This window comes from Triticum aestivum, chromosome 4D (assembly GCF_018294505.1).
Source record: "Triticum aestivum cultivar Chinese Spring chromosome 4D, IWGSC CS RefSeq v2.1, whole genome shotgun sequence".
NCBI lineage: Eukaryota > Viridiplantae > Streptophyta > Magnoliopsida > Poales > Poaceae > Triticum > Triticum aestivum.
The window spans coordinates 10,613,583-10,632,088 of record NC_057805.1 but is presented as its reverse complement, the minus strand read 5'-3'; the positions used below and the strand labels follow the sequence as shown (position 1 = coordinate 10,632,088).

Sequence of the window (18,506 nt, the reverse complement as noted above, 5' to 3'; positions counted from 1 at the left end):
GCGGGCGATTCTGATGCGGTGGCGCGGCCGTTGGCCGCGGGGCGTGCGGTGGTGCGGCTAGCCGCCGGCCTCCGCTCCGCCCAGATCTGGGCTCTTCTGGGCCCCAGCTGGGTTGGGGCGGGCCGGCGTTCCGGCGTGCGGCAGCGTGGCTCCCTGGTGGTGGTGGCGCGGCGTCGAGGGATGCGGGTGGTGGCGGCTTCGTCGGTCGTTGTGCCGCAGCGTGGCGGCAGGGGTTGTCCGGATCCTTTGGGGTCCGGCCGGGCCTGTGCGGGCCTGGTAAGCTCTTGTCGTCACGTCTGGTCGGCTCCGCGTCGGGGGTGGTGGTAGTCCCCTCCCATCGGCTGAGTTGCGGCTGCCCCCGAACCCGTTGGCCCTTCGTCCCTCCTCCAGGTCTCGTGTCGGTGGCTCAGCGAGACGGCGATGATGGTTCAGTGACTGTGGTGGCACATGTTGGTGGACGGTAGTTCTGGTGGAGCACTTCCGATCGTCCGGGGTGGTGGTGGTTGATTGGGTTGGGAGAAATCCCTGGTGGCTCGTCCATCACCGACGCGGTGACGCCTACGGGCGCCGCCGGACCTTCCTGAAGGGCGTCGGATCTGCCCCTTCCCCACTGCCCTCTGCGTACCGGGGGAAACCCTTGGACTTGTCCGGGCAGCAGCGGCGTCGTCGTCGCATTCCTTCCTGAAGGTGCTGCTCGGTACGCGACGTCTCGGAGTGCTAGAAGCGCGGTGATACTTCTCCGGTGGGTGCAGCGGTCACTGGTCATCTTTGTTTCGTCGACCTGCGGTTGTCGGCATTTGTTTCTTTTTCTTATTCTTTTTCTTTTCTTTTGGGCGTGCTTGTGCTGCTTCTGCCCCGGCACCTATTGGTTTTATCGGATGGTTGTTTTGTAATACAAAGCGGGGGAAACCCTTTTTCTCAAATCAGATGCGCCTGACTATGACCAATTGTGCTTACAACACCAGGGAATGATTTTTTGAGACATGCATAGTGGTTGGAGATGCATATAACTGCATGCCTTTCTACTTTGGGCTCGGGCTTGAGCCTCTGATCGTGTGAGAGGCGATGCGTGACTCTATGGGATGGTTTCATCGTGTACTAGGTAGGAAGTGCAGCTTACCGCACCCGGCAGCACTGCTGCCAGGTACAGTCATATCCAATCCGGTAATATAGTCATAGGAGCATTACAAATATAAAAAATAGCAATGATATTGGTTCAATACAGTGTCATACACCAAAACATTATTTATGAATAAGATATAAAATCTAAGATGGGTTTTATATGTGGATAACATATTGGAAAGATGATGAACAGTTTCAGACATAAGCATCCTCAAAAAGAGAATTATGTTTTACAACATTGGTAGTTAGGTGAAGATCTATTAAAAAATGAGCAGATGTGCCAAGTCAAAAAAGAAGAACCGTACAAAGGATATGCTTATATAAGCATTCGAAGGTAGGCTATGTAGGATATATGTTCTCCTTAGACACCACCAGTAAATACATAATGCATGACTTAGTTAGTTTCCTTTTTTTTTTACAATAAACTCTTGCTTTGCCCAATAGAAACACAAACACTGCTTGAAAGAGTTGGAACTTCTTTTTTCTAACTTGCAATTATTAGTAGACAAAAGATAGTACTCGGTGTACATAAGGACCTTGATCGCCTTTGTGCCTTTCTGTTGCCTTTGACTTGATCAAATGGCTGCAAAAAAGCAGCAAACAACCACATTAGTGGTTACATAAGCGAGCAGACTAATAGTGCTAACTATAGCTAGTGACCAACGTCTAAAGATACTAATCGCAATCACAATTCATTCAGGAGGTTACTTGATAATTAGCACGAACATGTGGCAAGAGGTGGCAACTCACGGCATGGAGCATACAAAATATTAGGAGCTCTTCTTTTCCTGTAGTATGAAAATGACAACACATGTTGTTTAGGCAGCTTCAATAATATCTAAAAGAAATACAATTATGCTGATTACATCAGCAGCAAAGAGTAGTGTTTTGAATCAGATAACGAATCAATTAGGTAGGAAACACGCCTTGGCGCGCGGTGCCTGGCTCAACATATTGTCAAGCGCTTAAACAAAGCATTTGGTCATTTAGTGTTGTCAAATGTGAATTTAAGCAATTGGATCAGCCCAGTACAACAAGTATACATTAAAAACATGGTATTACCTTTGCCCAGGACACTCATGGCATTTTATTAAATCAACGCCAAAGCGCAAGACAATTAGACATACCAAAAGCAAAGCAAGATACATTTGATTAATAGAACAGTTGATTGGCAAGTTCACGATAAAGAGGGGATATAAATTTGGTTTGAAAAGTAAGTCAAGACTATGGATCCTCATTAAGTAGGGACAATAGTTGGGTTGTTACATATCCAAGCAAGCCAGAGCGGCCTATGTAGTTCTACTAAATCATAATGTTCAGTAGTCTCACTCGGTCATCTCATAGTTTCACTCGCATCTCATTGCCTAACTCATCATGTGCCATGTCATATGAACCTGGTCGAAGTGGGTAGACAGCGAGCGACAATATTCCCTTTTTAGCCTTGAATGAGAAAGACAAAATCAGCCAACGGAAGACAATTGGCTCACTTATAACAGAACAATAGACAATAAGGGATATGTTTCAATATATTTCAGCATGGAAACTGGGCAAAAGTTTAATTAATGTGGATGCCAAAGAAAAAGTATTATGTATGCTACCTGACGTGCAACAAGTAGACTCACCAGGAAAGGAATGTAGTAGGGCTCTATGGACCAACATAATCTTTGTTGCTTCATTCGTCCTCTGACCAATTTTTTAAATAGAAAAAAAATGTCAGTGGGAAGCACCTAGCACAAGTTTCTGGTTAAAGCGAAACATCAAATACTAATATAAAGATATTAAACAACCATGTACATAATAAAATGGTTTCCGTGAAAGAAACAACGCGGTGAAAATGTCTATAGTCTACCCTCCATTTGTTGCCTATTCCAGTAAGTAGATGGCCTAAGGCCTGAATAATGAATCTATGTAACTGAAAAGACAGAACATTAAACAGTTTGCATGACAAAAAAACGGCAACATGTGCTGCCGTATTAATCATCTCCATACATTTTTATCTCCAGCATTGGACATAATTTAATTAGTATATATGCAAATTAGTACAGTACCTCCAAACTGAATGTTTGGAAGTTAACAGCATGCCAGAAATAAAAGGGAGCAGAGCATTTCAAGAGTTAGCATAACAGAAATGGCAGCATGTGTTGTATATGTCCAATGTTGTAGGAACTAACCCTATAGCTAAGAAATTAACGGCAATCGGCTAGAATAAAAGGAACCAAGGACCTTGATAATCACCAATCATTAAATCTGGAACTTGATTTACATATGTCTTTAATCTCCATCATCAAACAGAATTTCATTAGTTTATACGCCAACTTCAGTATACATAATACAATATCTCCAAACTGAAGTTACAGGATGGTAGAAACAGAAAGGAGCAGAGCATCTCAACAGTTAGCATAACATAATTGGCAGTACGTGGTGTATATGTTAATCATCACCATGTATACGCTTCAATCAATCATGTAGAAACCCTCTAGCCAAGAAAATAATGGTGATCGATTAACGATTGACCTTGATGAAGACATCGTCGTTGAGATTGAATATGACATTGTCAACGGAAGCAGAAGTGTAGTGGCACCGGGCACTGATCTGCTCCCCTTCCCAATCTGCAGAGCTGCTGTACATATGGAATGGAATTCAGTTCAGGTTTTGATATATATTTTAAAAGCAGGCAATGCAAATGAATGAGCTCCCTTACTTTGACATGGAGTGAACAGAGTGAATGATGAGAATCGATTCAGAGACGCATACCACCTATCGTGGGAATGACCAGAGCCCTGCAGCAGAAAGTAGAAGTATTTTCTTCGGTCAGACTCATTTTCGATGCAAGAACAACCTGAATACGCATGGCACTGCCACCAATCTACTACATGCTGACAGCCTGAGACTGAGACTGAGCGACGATACACGTACCTTGACATTGATGTACCTGTGCGGCCACCGCCGCCTGGCCTCGTGATCTGGTACAGGCTCGCCCACAAAGTGGTCCGTGGTGGGCGCGTCCGCTTTCCTCTCCGTGCTGGGCCAGGCCAGCCTCAGCACAAAAGACCAAAACACTGTCCATACAGTAAGCCTTGATCTTCAGAGTTGGGTCTATAGTTCTATATTTGTCGCAGAAGAGCTCCCATCCATCCTTTCCATTTTACCTGGAAGCAGTAAAGGAGAGAGCCTGTCAATTTTACCACAGCCAGTGAAATTGTTCTCTTGTATGCATTACAAAAACTGAGTCTTGAGGAACATGTAAGGTCACATGGCGGCAGATGTACTTTCTTACGTTGCTTTTAACAACTAAAGCAACACACACTTTTAATTCGATTTATCTTTTCTCATCACTATTTAATTTGATTGAAGCATGTAAATCATTTTAATTTCTTCAATCCAGAAGATATCTTAGTATCTTTCATTAATGTACTCAGAAAATGCCATGGCACTGTTATATTCCAAGGATAACCTCATGATGTTGCTTAATGTAAGATTCTTGAAAATCTTGGCCTCACAACAATAATGCAGGTATATCCAGTTACCAAATCAAGAAAAAACCATACATAATCAAGCATAAATAACAACAGTAAGTGGGGGAAACTTACAAACAGGATCAACACCAATCTTTCCCTCCACCATGAATGCGTTGACAGTCTGTGGCGAGGCGTTGCATTTCCCAGATCAAATAGTTGGATGTGCAAATTTCCCTAAATACCAACAAAAATGTGGTTAGCCAAGGTAGACAGAGGAATAAAGCATTCCATGTGTTGATGAAAGGAACATTACCAGACTGACCCACACAACAACGGTATAAACTTTCTGGTTGCAAATTAGAGTCCATGCCCATGTAACTTCAAACATCAAGGCTGCTGCATTTACTCGATGCACGTCCAGAACTTAAGTCATGGTACATATCAAGGCTCCATCACATAATTCTGCAGAAATATAAAACCTACACAAAGATTAAAAAAGGAGTTCGTTCAAAGTATTAGCACACAACAATTATGATCTATCTCCTTAGAACTAAAATACATGGTTAATCTTAGTTCCTCCTATTTAATACAGAACATGGTGAAAAATTTGGATTTTGTATACTGCAAGCTCATGCTAAAACCAGTTTAATCACCCGTGATATATAGATCAATCACCTAAGCCGCCGCCGCTGATGACAAGGGGACGCTAGTGCCGTGGTCCGAACCCCACGATTATTAACAAATAAGAACTAAAGCTTGCAAACAGTGGTCAGTTTAGGCAGTGTGGAATAAAGAGAACCATCCCATAGCAGGTTATATTACTCACATGGAGAACCACCCCATAGCAGGTTGTCGCCCTTTGAGCGAGCAACTGGAGGAAAAAAGAAAACAGTGGTCAGTTTAGGCAGTGTGGAATCAGTAAGACTTGGATTCAAATTATGTAACAATATATACCTTAGCGTGGCATTGCTCTGAGAAACAACATCAGGAGTGTCGAGAACAGCAACCTGCACATAATTATTAGTCCTTTGCTGGCTGACTCACTGTATATTGAACTAATCTGAGTGTAATTCGTGTAGCAGGCCACCTTACCTTGATGAGATTGGTGTAGGAGTCAAACCCTTTGTCGTCGTCTTGGACGATCTCAGCCGGCAGCAACCCCAAGCTGTGGCCGTGGAAGAAGAGGGAGCCCAGGTCGGCGGCGCGAGGTGAAGGGAGAGGACCACGCCGGGGACTGGATCCGCCGGCCCTTCTCGCCTTCCAGCAAAGGGAGGGCGCCAGCCGGCGGCCGGAGAAGAGGGGCGAAGGAGATCCGACTTGTACGGCGACGGCGTGTTGACCTACGGTCCAGCGACCAGTGCTTCTACTGTTGATGGCGACGGCTACTCGACCAGTGGGTGGTGGTGGAAAGACGAGAACGCCCTCGGTGGGGCACGGGATTTACAGGCGGTGGCACGAGCTTAACCACACGGGCGGTGTTTCTATCGATCCGACGGCTCGCATCGACCATCCCGCGATCGGACGGCCAGGATCACTCCACACGAAGATCCGACGGACAAGATCATTTTGGAAACGCAATCGGACGGTCCAAAATCACATGGCCATTTTGTCTCGGACTCTAACAATGAGATGCTACATAGAAAATTAGGCTGTACTATATACAGGTTTGCCTTCGAATTGTATACCCCTTTACAACTTTCATCTGCATGATTCAGAATATATGTTTTTCTATAATTTGTACTTTTTTATGGTAGAGTCTCCCACAATGCATCTTCTTTTGAAGTTACATTTGTGCGGCACCTAATTATAGATCACTTGTTCTCGCCTTCGGATTGTTTATTCACACCATGTTTTAAGAGACATTATGCAACTCCATAGATGACAATAAGCTTGCCATGAATGGAAGTGGAGCTAAAGATGTATGAGGAGGGGAACTAATTAGAGAAGAAGTATATTTTTCAAGGATTTTGTTTTTTTAATCCCGTTTCTCCATTGATTCCGAGGCAGTTTTGAATTTGGAAGCTTGGTCTGGGTTATGGTGTTCACCTTTTCGGTGGGTTTTGTCGATCAACTTAAATTCTGTGCTTGCTGGCCCATCCTTTTGGCATCACCCAGTGGTCATTTGGTGAATCTATACATATGTTTGTAGGAGAACAAGTGTCTGTGGGCGAATAGGCTCTGGGCGAATACGGGTAGTTGAATAAGGCGTTCAGCAGGCTGGAGGGTTCTTATTTTTTTATAGAGATCAAGAATATTGTTCATGTTAAATTTCAGAGGTGATGTAGGTTCCACCATCTTGATGCTGATTTGCCTCTTTGACCTGTTCGGCTGCTACAAGTACACTAATAAATGTATATTGTTCAAGTTACATGCAAAATATAGTAGTGCCTCCATTCCAAATTATAAGATGTTTTGGTAGGCTAAAAAATTTTAGTCTGCCAAAACATCTTATAATTCGGAACAGAGGAAGTATTAGTGTAGTGATTGAGGTTGATGCTAAGGTCCAAGCGTCGTCCGATATGCGGAGGAGAGAATAGAGGAGTGGAGATAGTAAGATTAGTGACGTAGCTTGCAGGTGGGTTGCTTAATGTAGACCTATGTTGCAGTAGAGGTGTGACAAAATTTTGTATGATCGATTTTTGGTCGCATGTTCGGTTTGGAGTAGGTTCTCCCTCTTACGACCACACCCAACTTGCAAGAGTAAATGTGGGCCAATGGGTGGATGGGAGACGACACCACGCCCAACTTGCTTGTGTCGTCTGATGTAGACATTGCATGTGAGTGTCGCAGTTGAACACGTTCAGTTGTGCGGATGAAGAGATGCTAACTATCGAGAATAAATTAAGCTAAAGGGATAATATATATATATATATATATATATATATATATATATATATATATATATAGCTATATAAATGAAAAAAAATCGCACCACATAAATACTTAAATTACAATAGAAAATTTATCAGTATGCGCGTATATATATTTTCATCAATTCCGTGGCATAAGAAAAAGCTAGGAAGGGGAGGCATCATAACGGATCCATTGGACATCACCGCATTATAGAGCCTCCCACGAGAGAACGATAGGATCAGACGGAGACATGAAAATTTCCCAAGTATGTCACAGTTGCACGGGCATTCAGCAACAAAAAATTGTATTTGTTGCGATCAAAGATGGAGAGACAAACATTGACATTGCACCGCATGATGCATCTTCATTATTCGTAGATAAGAAATCAATATACCATCATCTCTTTGGGTAGCTGAGGACCATTTCGTTTTTAAAGCATACGACATGCCGACATCTCTCATGGTACATGAGGGCCATTTCATCGATTTGCTGAAGTTAAAAAGGTCTCAATGAATGGGGAGGAGGGACGATAAGAGATATGCCACTTTATCTTTTTGCAAGGAGAATATTGAGGTCATGTTGCAACATAATTTATGTGGAACCATGAGAAAATTTAGGCCTTGTTGCAACATATCATTAGCTTCTCTTCATTAGGTACTTAAATATGACATTGGGAATTTAATCCTGCTTTGCTTGGGAATCACAGTGGTCGATAAAAAGGTGGGATGCGGGAGGAGAAATTTTATTGCTTGTTGTAATGTACTTGAGGCATTTTCCGCCTTCTGCCCGTAGCAACGCACGGGCATTGTCCTAGTCTTACGTAGGAACGAAGTACTTGCAGAGGGACGTCGATCATTTGTTGTCGTCCCATAGGCATCTGACGGTGGAACCAAGCGAACACGGCGCATCAGTCGGCCCACGAGGCATGATCGAGCCCAATCCAACACATGAGAGAGGGGAAAAAAGGCGCAATAACAAGAAAAAGGGATCGAGGACACATAAACGGGCAGAGTCTAAATATTATGGCTCTCTCTTGCGGTCTTTTTTTTTTGCGAGATCTCTCTCTTGAGTTTTTCCTCGTCAATAGCTTCGAACGACAGGCTCACAAATTCATTGGTGTTGACAACACCAACGATCTGCTCTGCAATGATATTATCTATTTACAGCATGAATGATAGGCTCACAAATTCATTTTATTTACATGCTCAGATCATCAATGATCTGCTCGATATTCCTCTAACATAATTTAATTAAGGCGGTTCGTCTGTTTGACTATTTTTTTTAAAAAGTTCTAGAATGCTAACTTGCAGCGGACGACGACCATGCAGTGGCCGCCGCCAGAGGTCCAGGTCCATGGACGGATATAGGACCGTGTTGACTGGCAAAACACGTCATGACCGCGCTGTCCGGACGGATGCGCGCAATTTAAAACATCTCATCTGCTAAATCTGAAACTTGACCTCGTCCCCTCCTTCTCTGGCGCTCCCGCGGGCGGTTGGGGAGGAACCCTTGCCGCCGGCCGACTCTCCCTTCCCCTCCCCTCCCCCCCTCTCGCCGCCGCCAGAGGGCGCGGCCGGGCCGGCGGCAGCGGCGGGGACTCCCCCCCCCTCGCGGGACATGGCGGCTTGGTGGCGGGTCTACGTGGCGAAGGCTCGAGGCCTTGCTGGCGGCGCGATGGTGGTGGAGTTCCAGCAGTCGTGTGGCGGTCTCCTTCCCCGGGATGGCGACGTCGCGTGTGCTCGGTTGTGAGGCGGCCCTTGGCTTTGGTACGACGGTGGCGCATCATGCTATGGGGGCCGACGGAGGTATGGCGATCGGCGCCCGGAGGTGCCAACTGCGAAAAAGAACCGCTTCAGGAAAGGTTCTAGAACTTTCCCAAACCCGGTGGAGATGAAATCCGGATAATGGGCCGGCCCGTACGTTTAGGATGGGGTTACGCGCGAGCGCGCCATTTTTTCTAGAAGACCTGCGGGCCGAATAGGAGCCGCCCCCGAAAAGCCGCAGGCCCAGCGATATAATAACACCACCAGCGGCCCACGGCCCAGGCGGCCGAACGCGAAACAAAGCGAGCGGAAGCCACCCAAACCCTAGCGGTCGCTTCCCCTCTTCTTTCTTTCTCCCCTCGCCGTCGCCTCCTCCTCCTCTCACCCAAACCCTAATCCCCTCTCCCCCCCGCGAGCCGAGGCCGCGGGCGCGCAGGCAGGCGCGGGTGGGCAATGGCGGGCAAGGAGGACAGCCGGATCTTCGTGGGCGGCCTCTCGTTCCACACCGACGAGCGCAAGCTCGAGGACGCCTTCCGCCGCTTCGGCAAGGTCGTCGACACCCAGGTACCGGACCGTCGTCGCGCCCGCTCCGTGCTTATCCTCAGCGCATGCTTTCGCTTGTTGGTTTTTATTATTTCGTGGGCATGTATGTGTATATAGCTGCTAGATCTGCGGAATTAGAGGGTGTTGAGGGAAGGAGGCCAAGGTCTAGGTGGTGTTTTTCTAATAATTCTCTTATAACCTATATAAGTGATAGGGTCCTGCTACCTTCATCAGTACGTTCTCTGGATCCGAACAAGGCACATGAGCTCAGTGTTTGGTTTCGTGTAGTTAACACTGGCTCAGTTCTCTAGGGTTAATACTTCACAGTAATGGGGCTTCCCACTTTTTTGACACTGTTATAGTGTCAAAAGACGTCTTACGAAGTTACAGAGGTAGTATCTCGAAACGCACAATGTAATATGCTGTCTTCTCAAAATGAATAAGCGCAGGTTCTAATTAGTACTCCCTCTGTAAACTAATATAAGAGCGTTTAGATCACTACTTTAGTATTCTAAACGCTCTTATATTAGTTTACGGAGGGAGTAGAATTTATTGCTAACGAGATTTTGTTATATGGTGTTCCTTAGTTTGTAGCCACATCAGAAATGCTCACAGTATTTTTCTCTCCCTCCCTTTGCTGGCTCTGATGGTTATTTTTCTCAGCCACTTGCTTTGTGAAGCCAAATGAGCTGGCACATTTGTGAAGTTGGATAGAACAGGGATTCTTTTGTTTGTTTGTCGAAAGATCAGCTTTGCAGAGAGCAATCATGAGTGTTTTGTGCGGAGAAAGCAGCTGTTAACTGCTCTTTGAGGGAAAACTTAGGCTTGAAATTGCTTTACCAAGAGGTCGTGCTGGTGCTGTTTGCCACAGTTGGATGCCTGAAGTGAACATCAGGGCCTGTGAAATTTGATCCAGTAATCTGGGAACCCTTGATCTATCTTGCTCTTGGCTGTGTTCTGATACCTTCATTCAGCTTGTGGTCTGATAGAAGAAACAGCATGTTCTTACAGTGGTATTACTTGACAAGAAATGCCTTCACTTTGGCTTTTGCGGTTCCATGCATGCCCTGTGATTTTGATAGTCTACTATGCCAACACCACAGTCAGTAGTCTGCAGTTGTGAAGCGGCTCAACAGACAGTCTGTTGTCTGATGGAAACCTGAAGACATTTTTCAGTCTTTCATGTTTAACTGATTTGATTTGTTGGTGATATACATCAAAATATTTGTTGTCTGTTTTGTGTGGTTGTGTGAAATATTAAGAAACCATGTAACCCATTTTAAAATCCTGTGCCATCTATGCGACTAGAATTCTTCACATATGTTGTCATATTTTTCTATTCTTGAATCTTGATACGAGTGCCATGATTTGTTTGGTATGTCAGTACTCTGTTCGTTGGCCAAAAAATTGTTCTGTTTTCTGCTCCTAGTTTCTAAGAGCATGTTGCATTATCTTTTTTGTAATCATCATGTCCCAATCATTTATCTCATCATATCATATATTCATCTGAATACCTTTTCTTCAGTTGTTTCTTTCGCTTTTTGGTTTGTAGTCATAGCCATTTTTTGTGACAAGTTGGGTGTAAAACATGTTGTAGTGTGCAACCTGATCTTATTGGCTTCAAAATAATTTAAGGGATGTCGTTGCAGCCAATAAATCATGTGGTAGCCGTTGGTAACTTTTGTTATGAAAACCGAGGGAAGGTGAAATCCAGATTTGTTTGTGGTTCGTCACGACATTGGTGCTGTGTAGTGCTCATGGAATGACAGTTGAAGGATAGCTGCTGAAGCAACATTTGATGTCAGCACTTCTCACAACCAACCCCACACATTTGACATGTCATGCTTGTTGGATATTGCCAACTGCTGTCTCCATGTGTTGTTTTGCTATGTTTGAAGATTCTCTCGTGAGCTTATCTACCAGACCAGCATGCCAGTGGTTCAGACATCGGTGATGGGCCTGACCGCCTGAGAATGTTGTTCTTGTTTGGCTTCTGACAGAGTAATTCACTAATTTACGGTGAAAATTTATTAGATGGATCTAACTACTGAACTGGTTTATGCATTTAGTCATAGCATGATATGATATGAGTGGGAGTGTTACAAACCTTGAGGCACACTTGGTTGGTAGCCACTTTCATGCCAATTGAAGTTCCTTGCTTCTCAGTTAGTAGTTGCTGCAATTAGTCTAGTTGATATGAGATGTGCTATAGGATCCAAACACGACAGGATTATCCAGAGCAGTCTAGTTAATATGGGTAACAGCAAAAGATGGTAGCAGCAAGCATTGTTTGGTTGCTCAAATGTTTGTTTGCCCGACTGGTTCTCAGTACAACGAGCTTTGCTCTCTCAGGATATGTTCAGTCAGAAAGGTAGTTACAGTTACACTCGGCTATGTGACGGTTTTGATTTGTTCTGTTGAATTATGAAACTCTGGAATAACCTAATCCCAATGCTGCTCAAAAGGTAATTCTGTCAACCATCCTAAATTTGACTACAACTGATTTTTACGAATGGTTGTCTACCTCACACATTCTTATTTCATGTATATCGTGACTACTTTTTCATTTCCTTGGTTGTGTCGCTGTTCAGTTGGCTTTTAAGCTTATGGTTATTCATTCAAACGAGAAAGCATGTTTCTTTCTATGAGATTTGGCTGCTATAGACCTGCAGCTGTTTGTAGTGATTCGTTTCGTTACCTTGTCAAAGCACGTTTTCCAGCTGCTTTATGCTACACTTTCAAACAAAGTATGACTTGAAATGTTGTGGTAATGAATACATGATATTATTTACTGTTTTTTTTTTGCCCTTTACTAGTCGCTGAATTCAAAGTACCAGTTTCCAGTTTCCAGTTTCTTATATAATCCTATATGCTCCAGTTTCAAACAAATTATGGCTTGAAATGTTGCTGTAATGAATTGTTTACTGATTGTTTTTGCCCTTTACTCATTGCTGAATTCAAAGTGCAAATTTCCAGTTTGTTGTGTGTTTATAAGCTGCTATATGCCACAGTATCAAACAAACTATGACTCTGGGAGTGTTGTGGTAATGAATCCGTGTTATTATTTACTGATTTTTTTGCCCTTTACTCATTGCTGAATTCAAAGGTTTTGCAGCTGCTTTACCATTTGGCTTTGCTCTGTATGTAGGCTGATTCTCGAGTATTTCTTATTGCAGATCATGCTGGAGAGGCACACAAACCGGCACCGTGGCTTTGGCTTCGTGACGTTTTCAGATCCCAGGGCAGTTGAGACTGCTATCAACGACATGCACAACAAAGAGTTAGATGGTCGTACCATTTCAGTGAACAGGGCTGAGCCAAAGATGCAAACAGATGACACACGGTACAGCAGTGGTGGTGGCGGTGGTGACCGTGGGGATTATCGTGGTGGTAAGGGTGATGGTCCACCCCCTGGCAATTGCTTTGAGTGTGGCCGTGCTGGTCACTGGGCTCGTGACTGCCCTAACCCTGGTGGCGGCCGTTCTGGGCGATTTCCTTCCAAGTTCAGTGGTGGCGGTGGCAGGGGAGACCGCTTTTCTGGATCAGACAGGTTTGGCGACCGTTACGTGGATGATCGCTATGATGGTGGCCGTTATGGTGGGTACCGTGAGCCTATTGACAGCAGAGACAGATATGACGGGGGCCGTGATCGTTATGCCAGTGACCGGTACCCCTCTGGTGGTGACCGCTTTGGTGCAGACAGGTATGGTGCAGCTCCAGACCGTTATGCACCAAGTGGTGGTGGAGGTGGCTATGGCAGGGAGCGGGAGAGAAGCTACGAGAGAGATGGAATTCGTGGTGGTGGCGCCTATGACAGGAGTGGCCCAAGGGGCGGTGCAAGCTATGACAGGGACGGCCCAAGGGGCGGCATCGGTGGTGGCTATGACAGGGACGGTCCACGTGGAGGCGGCGCCGACTATGGCAGCGGAGGGCCTGCTCGCTACGAGGGAGGAGGTTACAGGGAGAGGCCTGCGCCGTATGACCGCCCCAGGGGAGGAGGACGCTTCGACGACCGCTATTAGTGACCTGTTGCTGCAGTCGAGCTATGTATTTGCGTTTTAACTCTTTCCAGTTTGGCATGGCCGAATGCTTGATGAGTACTCTGTCGGCACGGTTATCTCTTTTCTGTACTGCAAATGTTACTCCCCGTGGGCACTGGTAGTTTACCCAGCAGACTGTTTCCGTGCTGAGGGTGAATCTGTCATGCCCTGGCTGCTGCCTACCTTTGCTGAATGATGGTTTATGTACTTCTGCATGATATTATCGATCTGAACTTATGAAATCCTGCTGGTCTGCTGTGGTTGGTAAGAAATCCTGCTGCTCTGCTATGGATGAATCTGATGGCACGGTAATATCTATTCTGTACCAGAAATGGTACCACAACTGGAGTTTGTCCAGCAGACTGAGCCTGCTATGACCTGGTTGTTTTGGCTGTCGGCTACTGAATGTGGTTTCTGAACTTGTGCATGATTTCATTGATCTGAATTTATGAAATCCTTCTGAATGACTTCGAGAAGAGTGACCAAAGACTGTTGTCTTTAGACAGAGCATCATGATTTGACGAATGGGCTTTCATACTTGTCTTCATCACGTGTTATTTAGGTCATTTTGTGCTGACTGGGTATGAGTTAGAAATGCAGAATAAGTTTTTGTTTTTGTTTAGTCCCATTCTTTCAGTAGAACTCCTGTGCAAAATGTACTCGAGTGTCAGCACGAAGAATACAAACTTACTCTCTGATTCAACATATTTGAAGTTGTACGTTTGTCCCAAGTCAAACTTGCTTAAGTTTTACTGAGTCACCATGAATATGTTTCATGCCATATACAAAGTATATTTGATGTTGCAGACATTAGTAAAACATAAATGTAAACCTCGGCGGCTCTTTCCCTGTGATTCAGACGCCCCGGCGGCGATGGCTTCCGCGAGCAGCGCGGGCGATTAGGCGGCACGTTTCTGCTCCCCTCCCTCCTTGCGGAGCAGCACATGGTGCGGTGCATGGTGGAGTTGCTTGGACAGGGGGCATGGCGGCTTGATGGCTTCGGCTTGTCGCGTCTCAGGTGCTGCTGCTCCTATCCCCGCGGCGACTTCGGTCGTCCTTGGACGCTCTCGGAGCAAGGTGCGGGGCGACGCCGCTGCAGTTTCGGGGGGCCCTTGCCTCTGAATCTTGTTCCGCGCTCGGACCGACGGGCCTGGCTGGGTTCCTGTTGCTCGGATGTCTTCGACCGCGAAGGACTGCGGTTGTCGGGGCAGCGGCCCCGGATTTGGTGGTGGTGGCTTCGGCCAGGGGGCGTGGTGAATCGAGGAATCCCGCGGCCAGTTTGAAGTTTGACGGCTGGCGCATCTAAGGTTCCAGCAGCCACACGCTGCTGGCCTGGTGGTCGTGCAGGATGGCATCAACAGGTGCGGGCGCTAATGGGTGGTGCTCCCCTCGGTGCTCTGGTGGTGTTTGGTGAGCGGTTGTTCATGGTCGGCCGGTAGTCGAGCTTCATCGGGAGAAGTCCCACCTTCGGCTTTTGTCGGATCCGACCATGGCGACGCCAGCGGGCGTCGTGCTCTTTCTTGGGAGCGTCATCGCTGCGTGATGCTCCTCCCCTCCTCCCGTAGCCTTGGCTCCGAAGGGAAACCTCAGATCCACGGGATCGGGCGATGAAGGCGTTTTCAGGTCTTCTTCCTCCTTGGGGGCATCGTCTCGGAGCCGGCTACAATCGGAGGCCGTGGATTGCGGCATCTTAGCCATGTGGTTTGCTGAGGCGGCCGTTTTGGGGGCGTTGCTTTCTGCTTGGCAACAATGATGGCGTTTAGAGGAGCTTGGGTCGCGCCTTGGGCTTCGGTAGTCGGATCTCCCCGGCATGTCCGAGGTGTTCTTCCGTGGGTTGCTTGGTTGCTTTGAAGTCGGAGCTGCGGTGGAGTGAGTCCAAGGTGGTGGCGATGGCAGGCACGACGATGGCTTCCTCGAGCAGCGCGAGCGGTCAGGGGGCACGTTTTTGCTCCCTTCCTTCCCTGCGGAGTAGTAGCATGGCGCAGTGCCCGGTGGAGTTGCTTGGACAGCAGGCATGCCGGCTTGGTGCGGCTCCCTTGGCGGCATGGCTTTGGCTCGTCGCGTCTCATGCGCTACTGCTAGGTGGCCTCCTGCTCCGATCCCGGCGGCGGCTTCGGCCGTCCTCAGACGCTCTCGGAGCAACGTGCGGGGCGGCGCCGCTGCAGTTTCGGGGGGCCCTTGCCCCTGAATCTTGGGTTGCCCACGCGGACCAACGGGCCTGGTTGGGTTCCTCTTGCTCGGATGTCTTTGGCCGCGGAGGATTGCAGTTGCCGGGGCGGCGGCCCCATATTTGGTGGTGGCGGCTTCGGCCATGGGGGCTGCGCGTGACTGGAGTTGTGGATCGACGGGTCCTGTGGCCAGTTTGGAGTTTGACGGCTGGCACATCTAGGTTTCGGCAACGCTGCGGCTGCTGGCCTGGTGGTCGTGCAGGACGTCCTCAGCAGGTGCGGGCGTTGACTGGAGGCGCTCCCCTTGTTGCTCGATGCTCTGGTGGTGTTTGGTGGGTGGTTGTTCGTCGCCGGCCGGTACGGGCTGGTGGTGGTCGAGCTTCATCGGCTTTTGCCGGATCCGGCGACGCCCGCGGGCGTCGTGCTTTTTCTTGGAAGCGTATGTGTGATGCTCCTCCCCTCGTCCTGCGGCCTTGGCTCCGGAAGGAAACCTCAGATCCGTGAGATTAGGCGATGAAGGCGTCTTCAGGCCTTCTTCCTCCTTGGGGGCATCGTCTTGGAGCCGGTTACAACCGGAGACCGGTGGATTGCAGTATCTTCGCCATGTGGTTTGCTGAGGCAGACGTTCTGGGGGCGGTGATTTCTGCTTGGCAACGATGATGGCGTCCGGAGGAGCTTGGGTCGCGGTTCGGGCTTCGGCTATCGGATCTTGCCGGCGTGTCCTAGGTGCTCTTTTCCGTGGGTTGCTTGGTTGCTTTGAAGCCGGAGCCGCGATGGAGCGAGTCCAGGTGGTGCCGACGACATGCACTAGGTGGTCGTTTGCGGCGGGGCACGGTCGGCGCAAAGTCATGTATATTTCCCTTGCGAAGCTCGCCGTCAAAGTCGGAGCCATCGTTATTCGCGTGTGTGGCCTTCCGTTGGCATGTGCCGCCATGGCTTCTCAACAACTGTTTGCGCGCTGGCTTGGCTTCGAGGCTGGAGCTCTATGATGAAGGCGGAGCCGCCCGTTCGGTTACCGGTGATGATGATGGCGCTTGACGTCTCCTCGGCGTATGTCGATGAAGTCGGAGTCACCCGTTCGGTCACCGGGGATGACGATGACGCTTGACGACTCCTCGGCGGATGTCTTTTCTTCTTTGTAGCTCAGTGTTCCATGTCGGCAGCCAGGTTGCCCATGTTATGTGGGTTGCGTTGCACCGGTCTTAGCCCGGTTTTCCGTCACTTGACCGGGCGATCTCACCCTCTTCTTAATCAATGAAACGGCGAGCCTTTTGCCTCGTTTCAAAAACAAAAAAAAGAGTAAACCTGGTCAAACTTAAAAAGAAATTTAACATGGAACCTCCAAGAGGGAGTAGTGTGCAATCGAAGGTGGGAGGAAGAGAAGAAAACTCATTTAACTATTGTTGCCGTCGCACGGCAATCATATCCAGTGGGCGCCTCGTCTCGAGAGAGACCTGTCGCCGTCGCCGTCGCCGTCTCCGCATCTGTAGTGCGTGCGTCCTCGCATCGCATGACCTCTCTCTTATCCAAAACCTTCTTCCCCGTCTTCCTTTCTTCACACCCCGCTATACAACAGACAGACAAATAATCCACTCCGCCTTTTGTTATTCCGTGGCAAAAGTGATGTGCGCTCAGGTTTGCAGCCACCAATGTTCACATGAAACGGGGGCGCATTCACGTGCTGCAAGCACATCACGAGCATCTGATAATAAAATCTAAAAACTTAGGGACAAAAAAAAATGCATGGTCGTGATGCACACTCTAGGCCTGCTGGAATTGCTCGAACAAGCAAAATCTTTCGGTTCTTGTCTGGTTTTTCGTTTGTTAACCGGACGACTCTCTTCTTCCTTCATGGTCGACGGATTAGATTTGTTGTGTTACGCATCGGATGAAATGTAACAGATGATTTTTTTTCGCACAGGGAATACAATAGTTTATTAAATGAGGGCGGCGAAAAGTTGCAAGGGGAAGAGAAAGTTTTTTTTTTTATGAAAAAAAGGGAAGAGAGACTGCAATATCTGGCGAACGTTCGCTGGGAGGGTTTTTGACGTGAACGTTTTGGATGACAAGTTTAGTTGTGTGGGGTTGACAGTTTCTTCATAAACGCATGACAAATTCTAAAAAGAAGAGAACTTTGCGGCAAAAACACGATATTATTTGCCGTCTCCTACCACGCAAAAGTTGTCACAAGAAATCGTTCGCTTGCCATCCCTTCCCAGCCGACGTCGTCGGTTGACAAAGGGCGGAAGAAAAACAGTGTTACTATTATTGGCTTGTACATAATTTTCGTTTACATATTTTTTGTACAGTTGGAGTAAAGAGGGGGTTGAATTGAAACAAGTGAACTGCCAGTTATCTTGCAAGCAAAGTAAATAATAGTATTTTTTTTATATCTTCTTCAAATAAATCCCTCTCTAGGAAATACAAAAAGAAGTAAAGAAAAAAAGGAAGAAAAAAAACATGCCTCCCTTCCTGTCTTCCTCCCCCCTTTGATCCTCCCTCCCCCAAATCACCACCCAATTCGCCATGGCGCCTCCCTCCCCCCTCCTCCGCGCGCCG

At 47.3% G+C, this 18,506-nt stretch overlaps 1 protein-coding gene and 1 long non-coding RNA gene across 18 annotated transcripts; one reads left to right on the top strand and one right to left on the bottom strand.

Moving 5' to 3' along the window:
• Window positions 1–1,276: 1,276 nt before the first annotated feature.
• Window positions 1,277–5,977, bottom strand: LOC123095695 (uncharacterized). Of its 16 annotated transcripts, none has more exons than XR_006446296.1 (12): window positions 5,673–5,977; window positions 5,535–5,587; window positions 5,407–5,451; window positions 5,256–5,329; window positions 4,894–5,059; window positions 4,713–4,814; window positions 4,039–4,271; window positions 3,824–3,902; window positions 3,637–3,742; window positions 2,745–2,805; window positions 1,831–2,562; window positions 1,277–1,705 (listed from the first exon to the last, which is right to left on the bottom strand). It is a non-coding gene; the product is annotated as an uncharacterized lncRNA (long non-coding RNA). The 16 variants fall into 16 exon arrangements; XR_006446298.1 differs by having other exon boundaries at window positions 4,894–5,042; XR_006446304.1 differs by lacking the exon at window positions 5,256–5,329 and having other exon boundaries at window positions 1,831–1,910; window positions 2,452–2,562; window positions 2,721–2,805; window positions 4,894–5,042.
• A 3,501-nt stretch (window positions 5,978–9,478) lies between these two features.
• LOC123095694 (glycine-rich RNA-binding protein RZ1C) lies at window positions 9,479–14,021 on the top strand. 2 transcript variants are annotated; one of them, XM_044517244.1, is made up of 3 exons: window positions 9,508–9,760; window positions 10,403–12,204; window positions 12,916–14,021. In XM_044517244.1, exon 3 carries the CDS (start codon window positions 12,919–12,921, stop codon window positions 13,759–13,761), a length of 843 nt encoding a protein of 280 aa, XP_044373179.1. In that variant the 5' UTR covers window positions 9,508–9,760; window positions 10,403–12,204; window positions 12,916–12,918; the 3' UTR covers window positions 13,762–14,021. The 2 variants fall into 2 exon arrangements, with proteins under 2 accessions (XP_044373178.1, XP_044373179.1); XM_044517243.1 differs by lacking the exon at window positions 10,403–12,204 and having other exon boundaries at window positions 9,479–9,760.
• Window positions 14,022–18,506: the final 4,485 nt, after the last annotated feature.

What these genes read in the sequence shown, in the direction of transcription:
- LOC123095694 (XM_044517243.1), top strand. Translation starts at nt 9,650, where the DNA reads ATGGCGGGCAAGGAGGACAGCCGGATCTTCGTGGGCGGCCTCTCGTTC. An exon ending in GCAAGGTCGTCGACACCCAG is followed by an intron (nt 9,761 to 12,915) that starts GTACCGGACCGT and finishes TTCTTATTGCAG; the next exon opens with ATCATGCTGGAGAGGCACAC.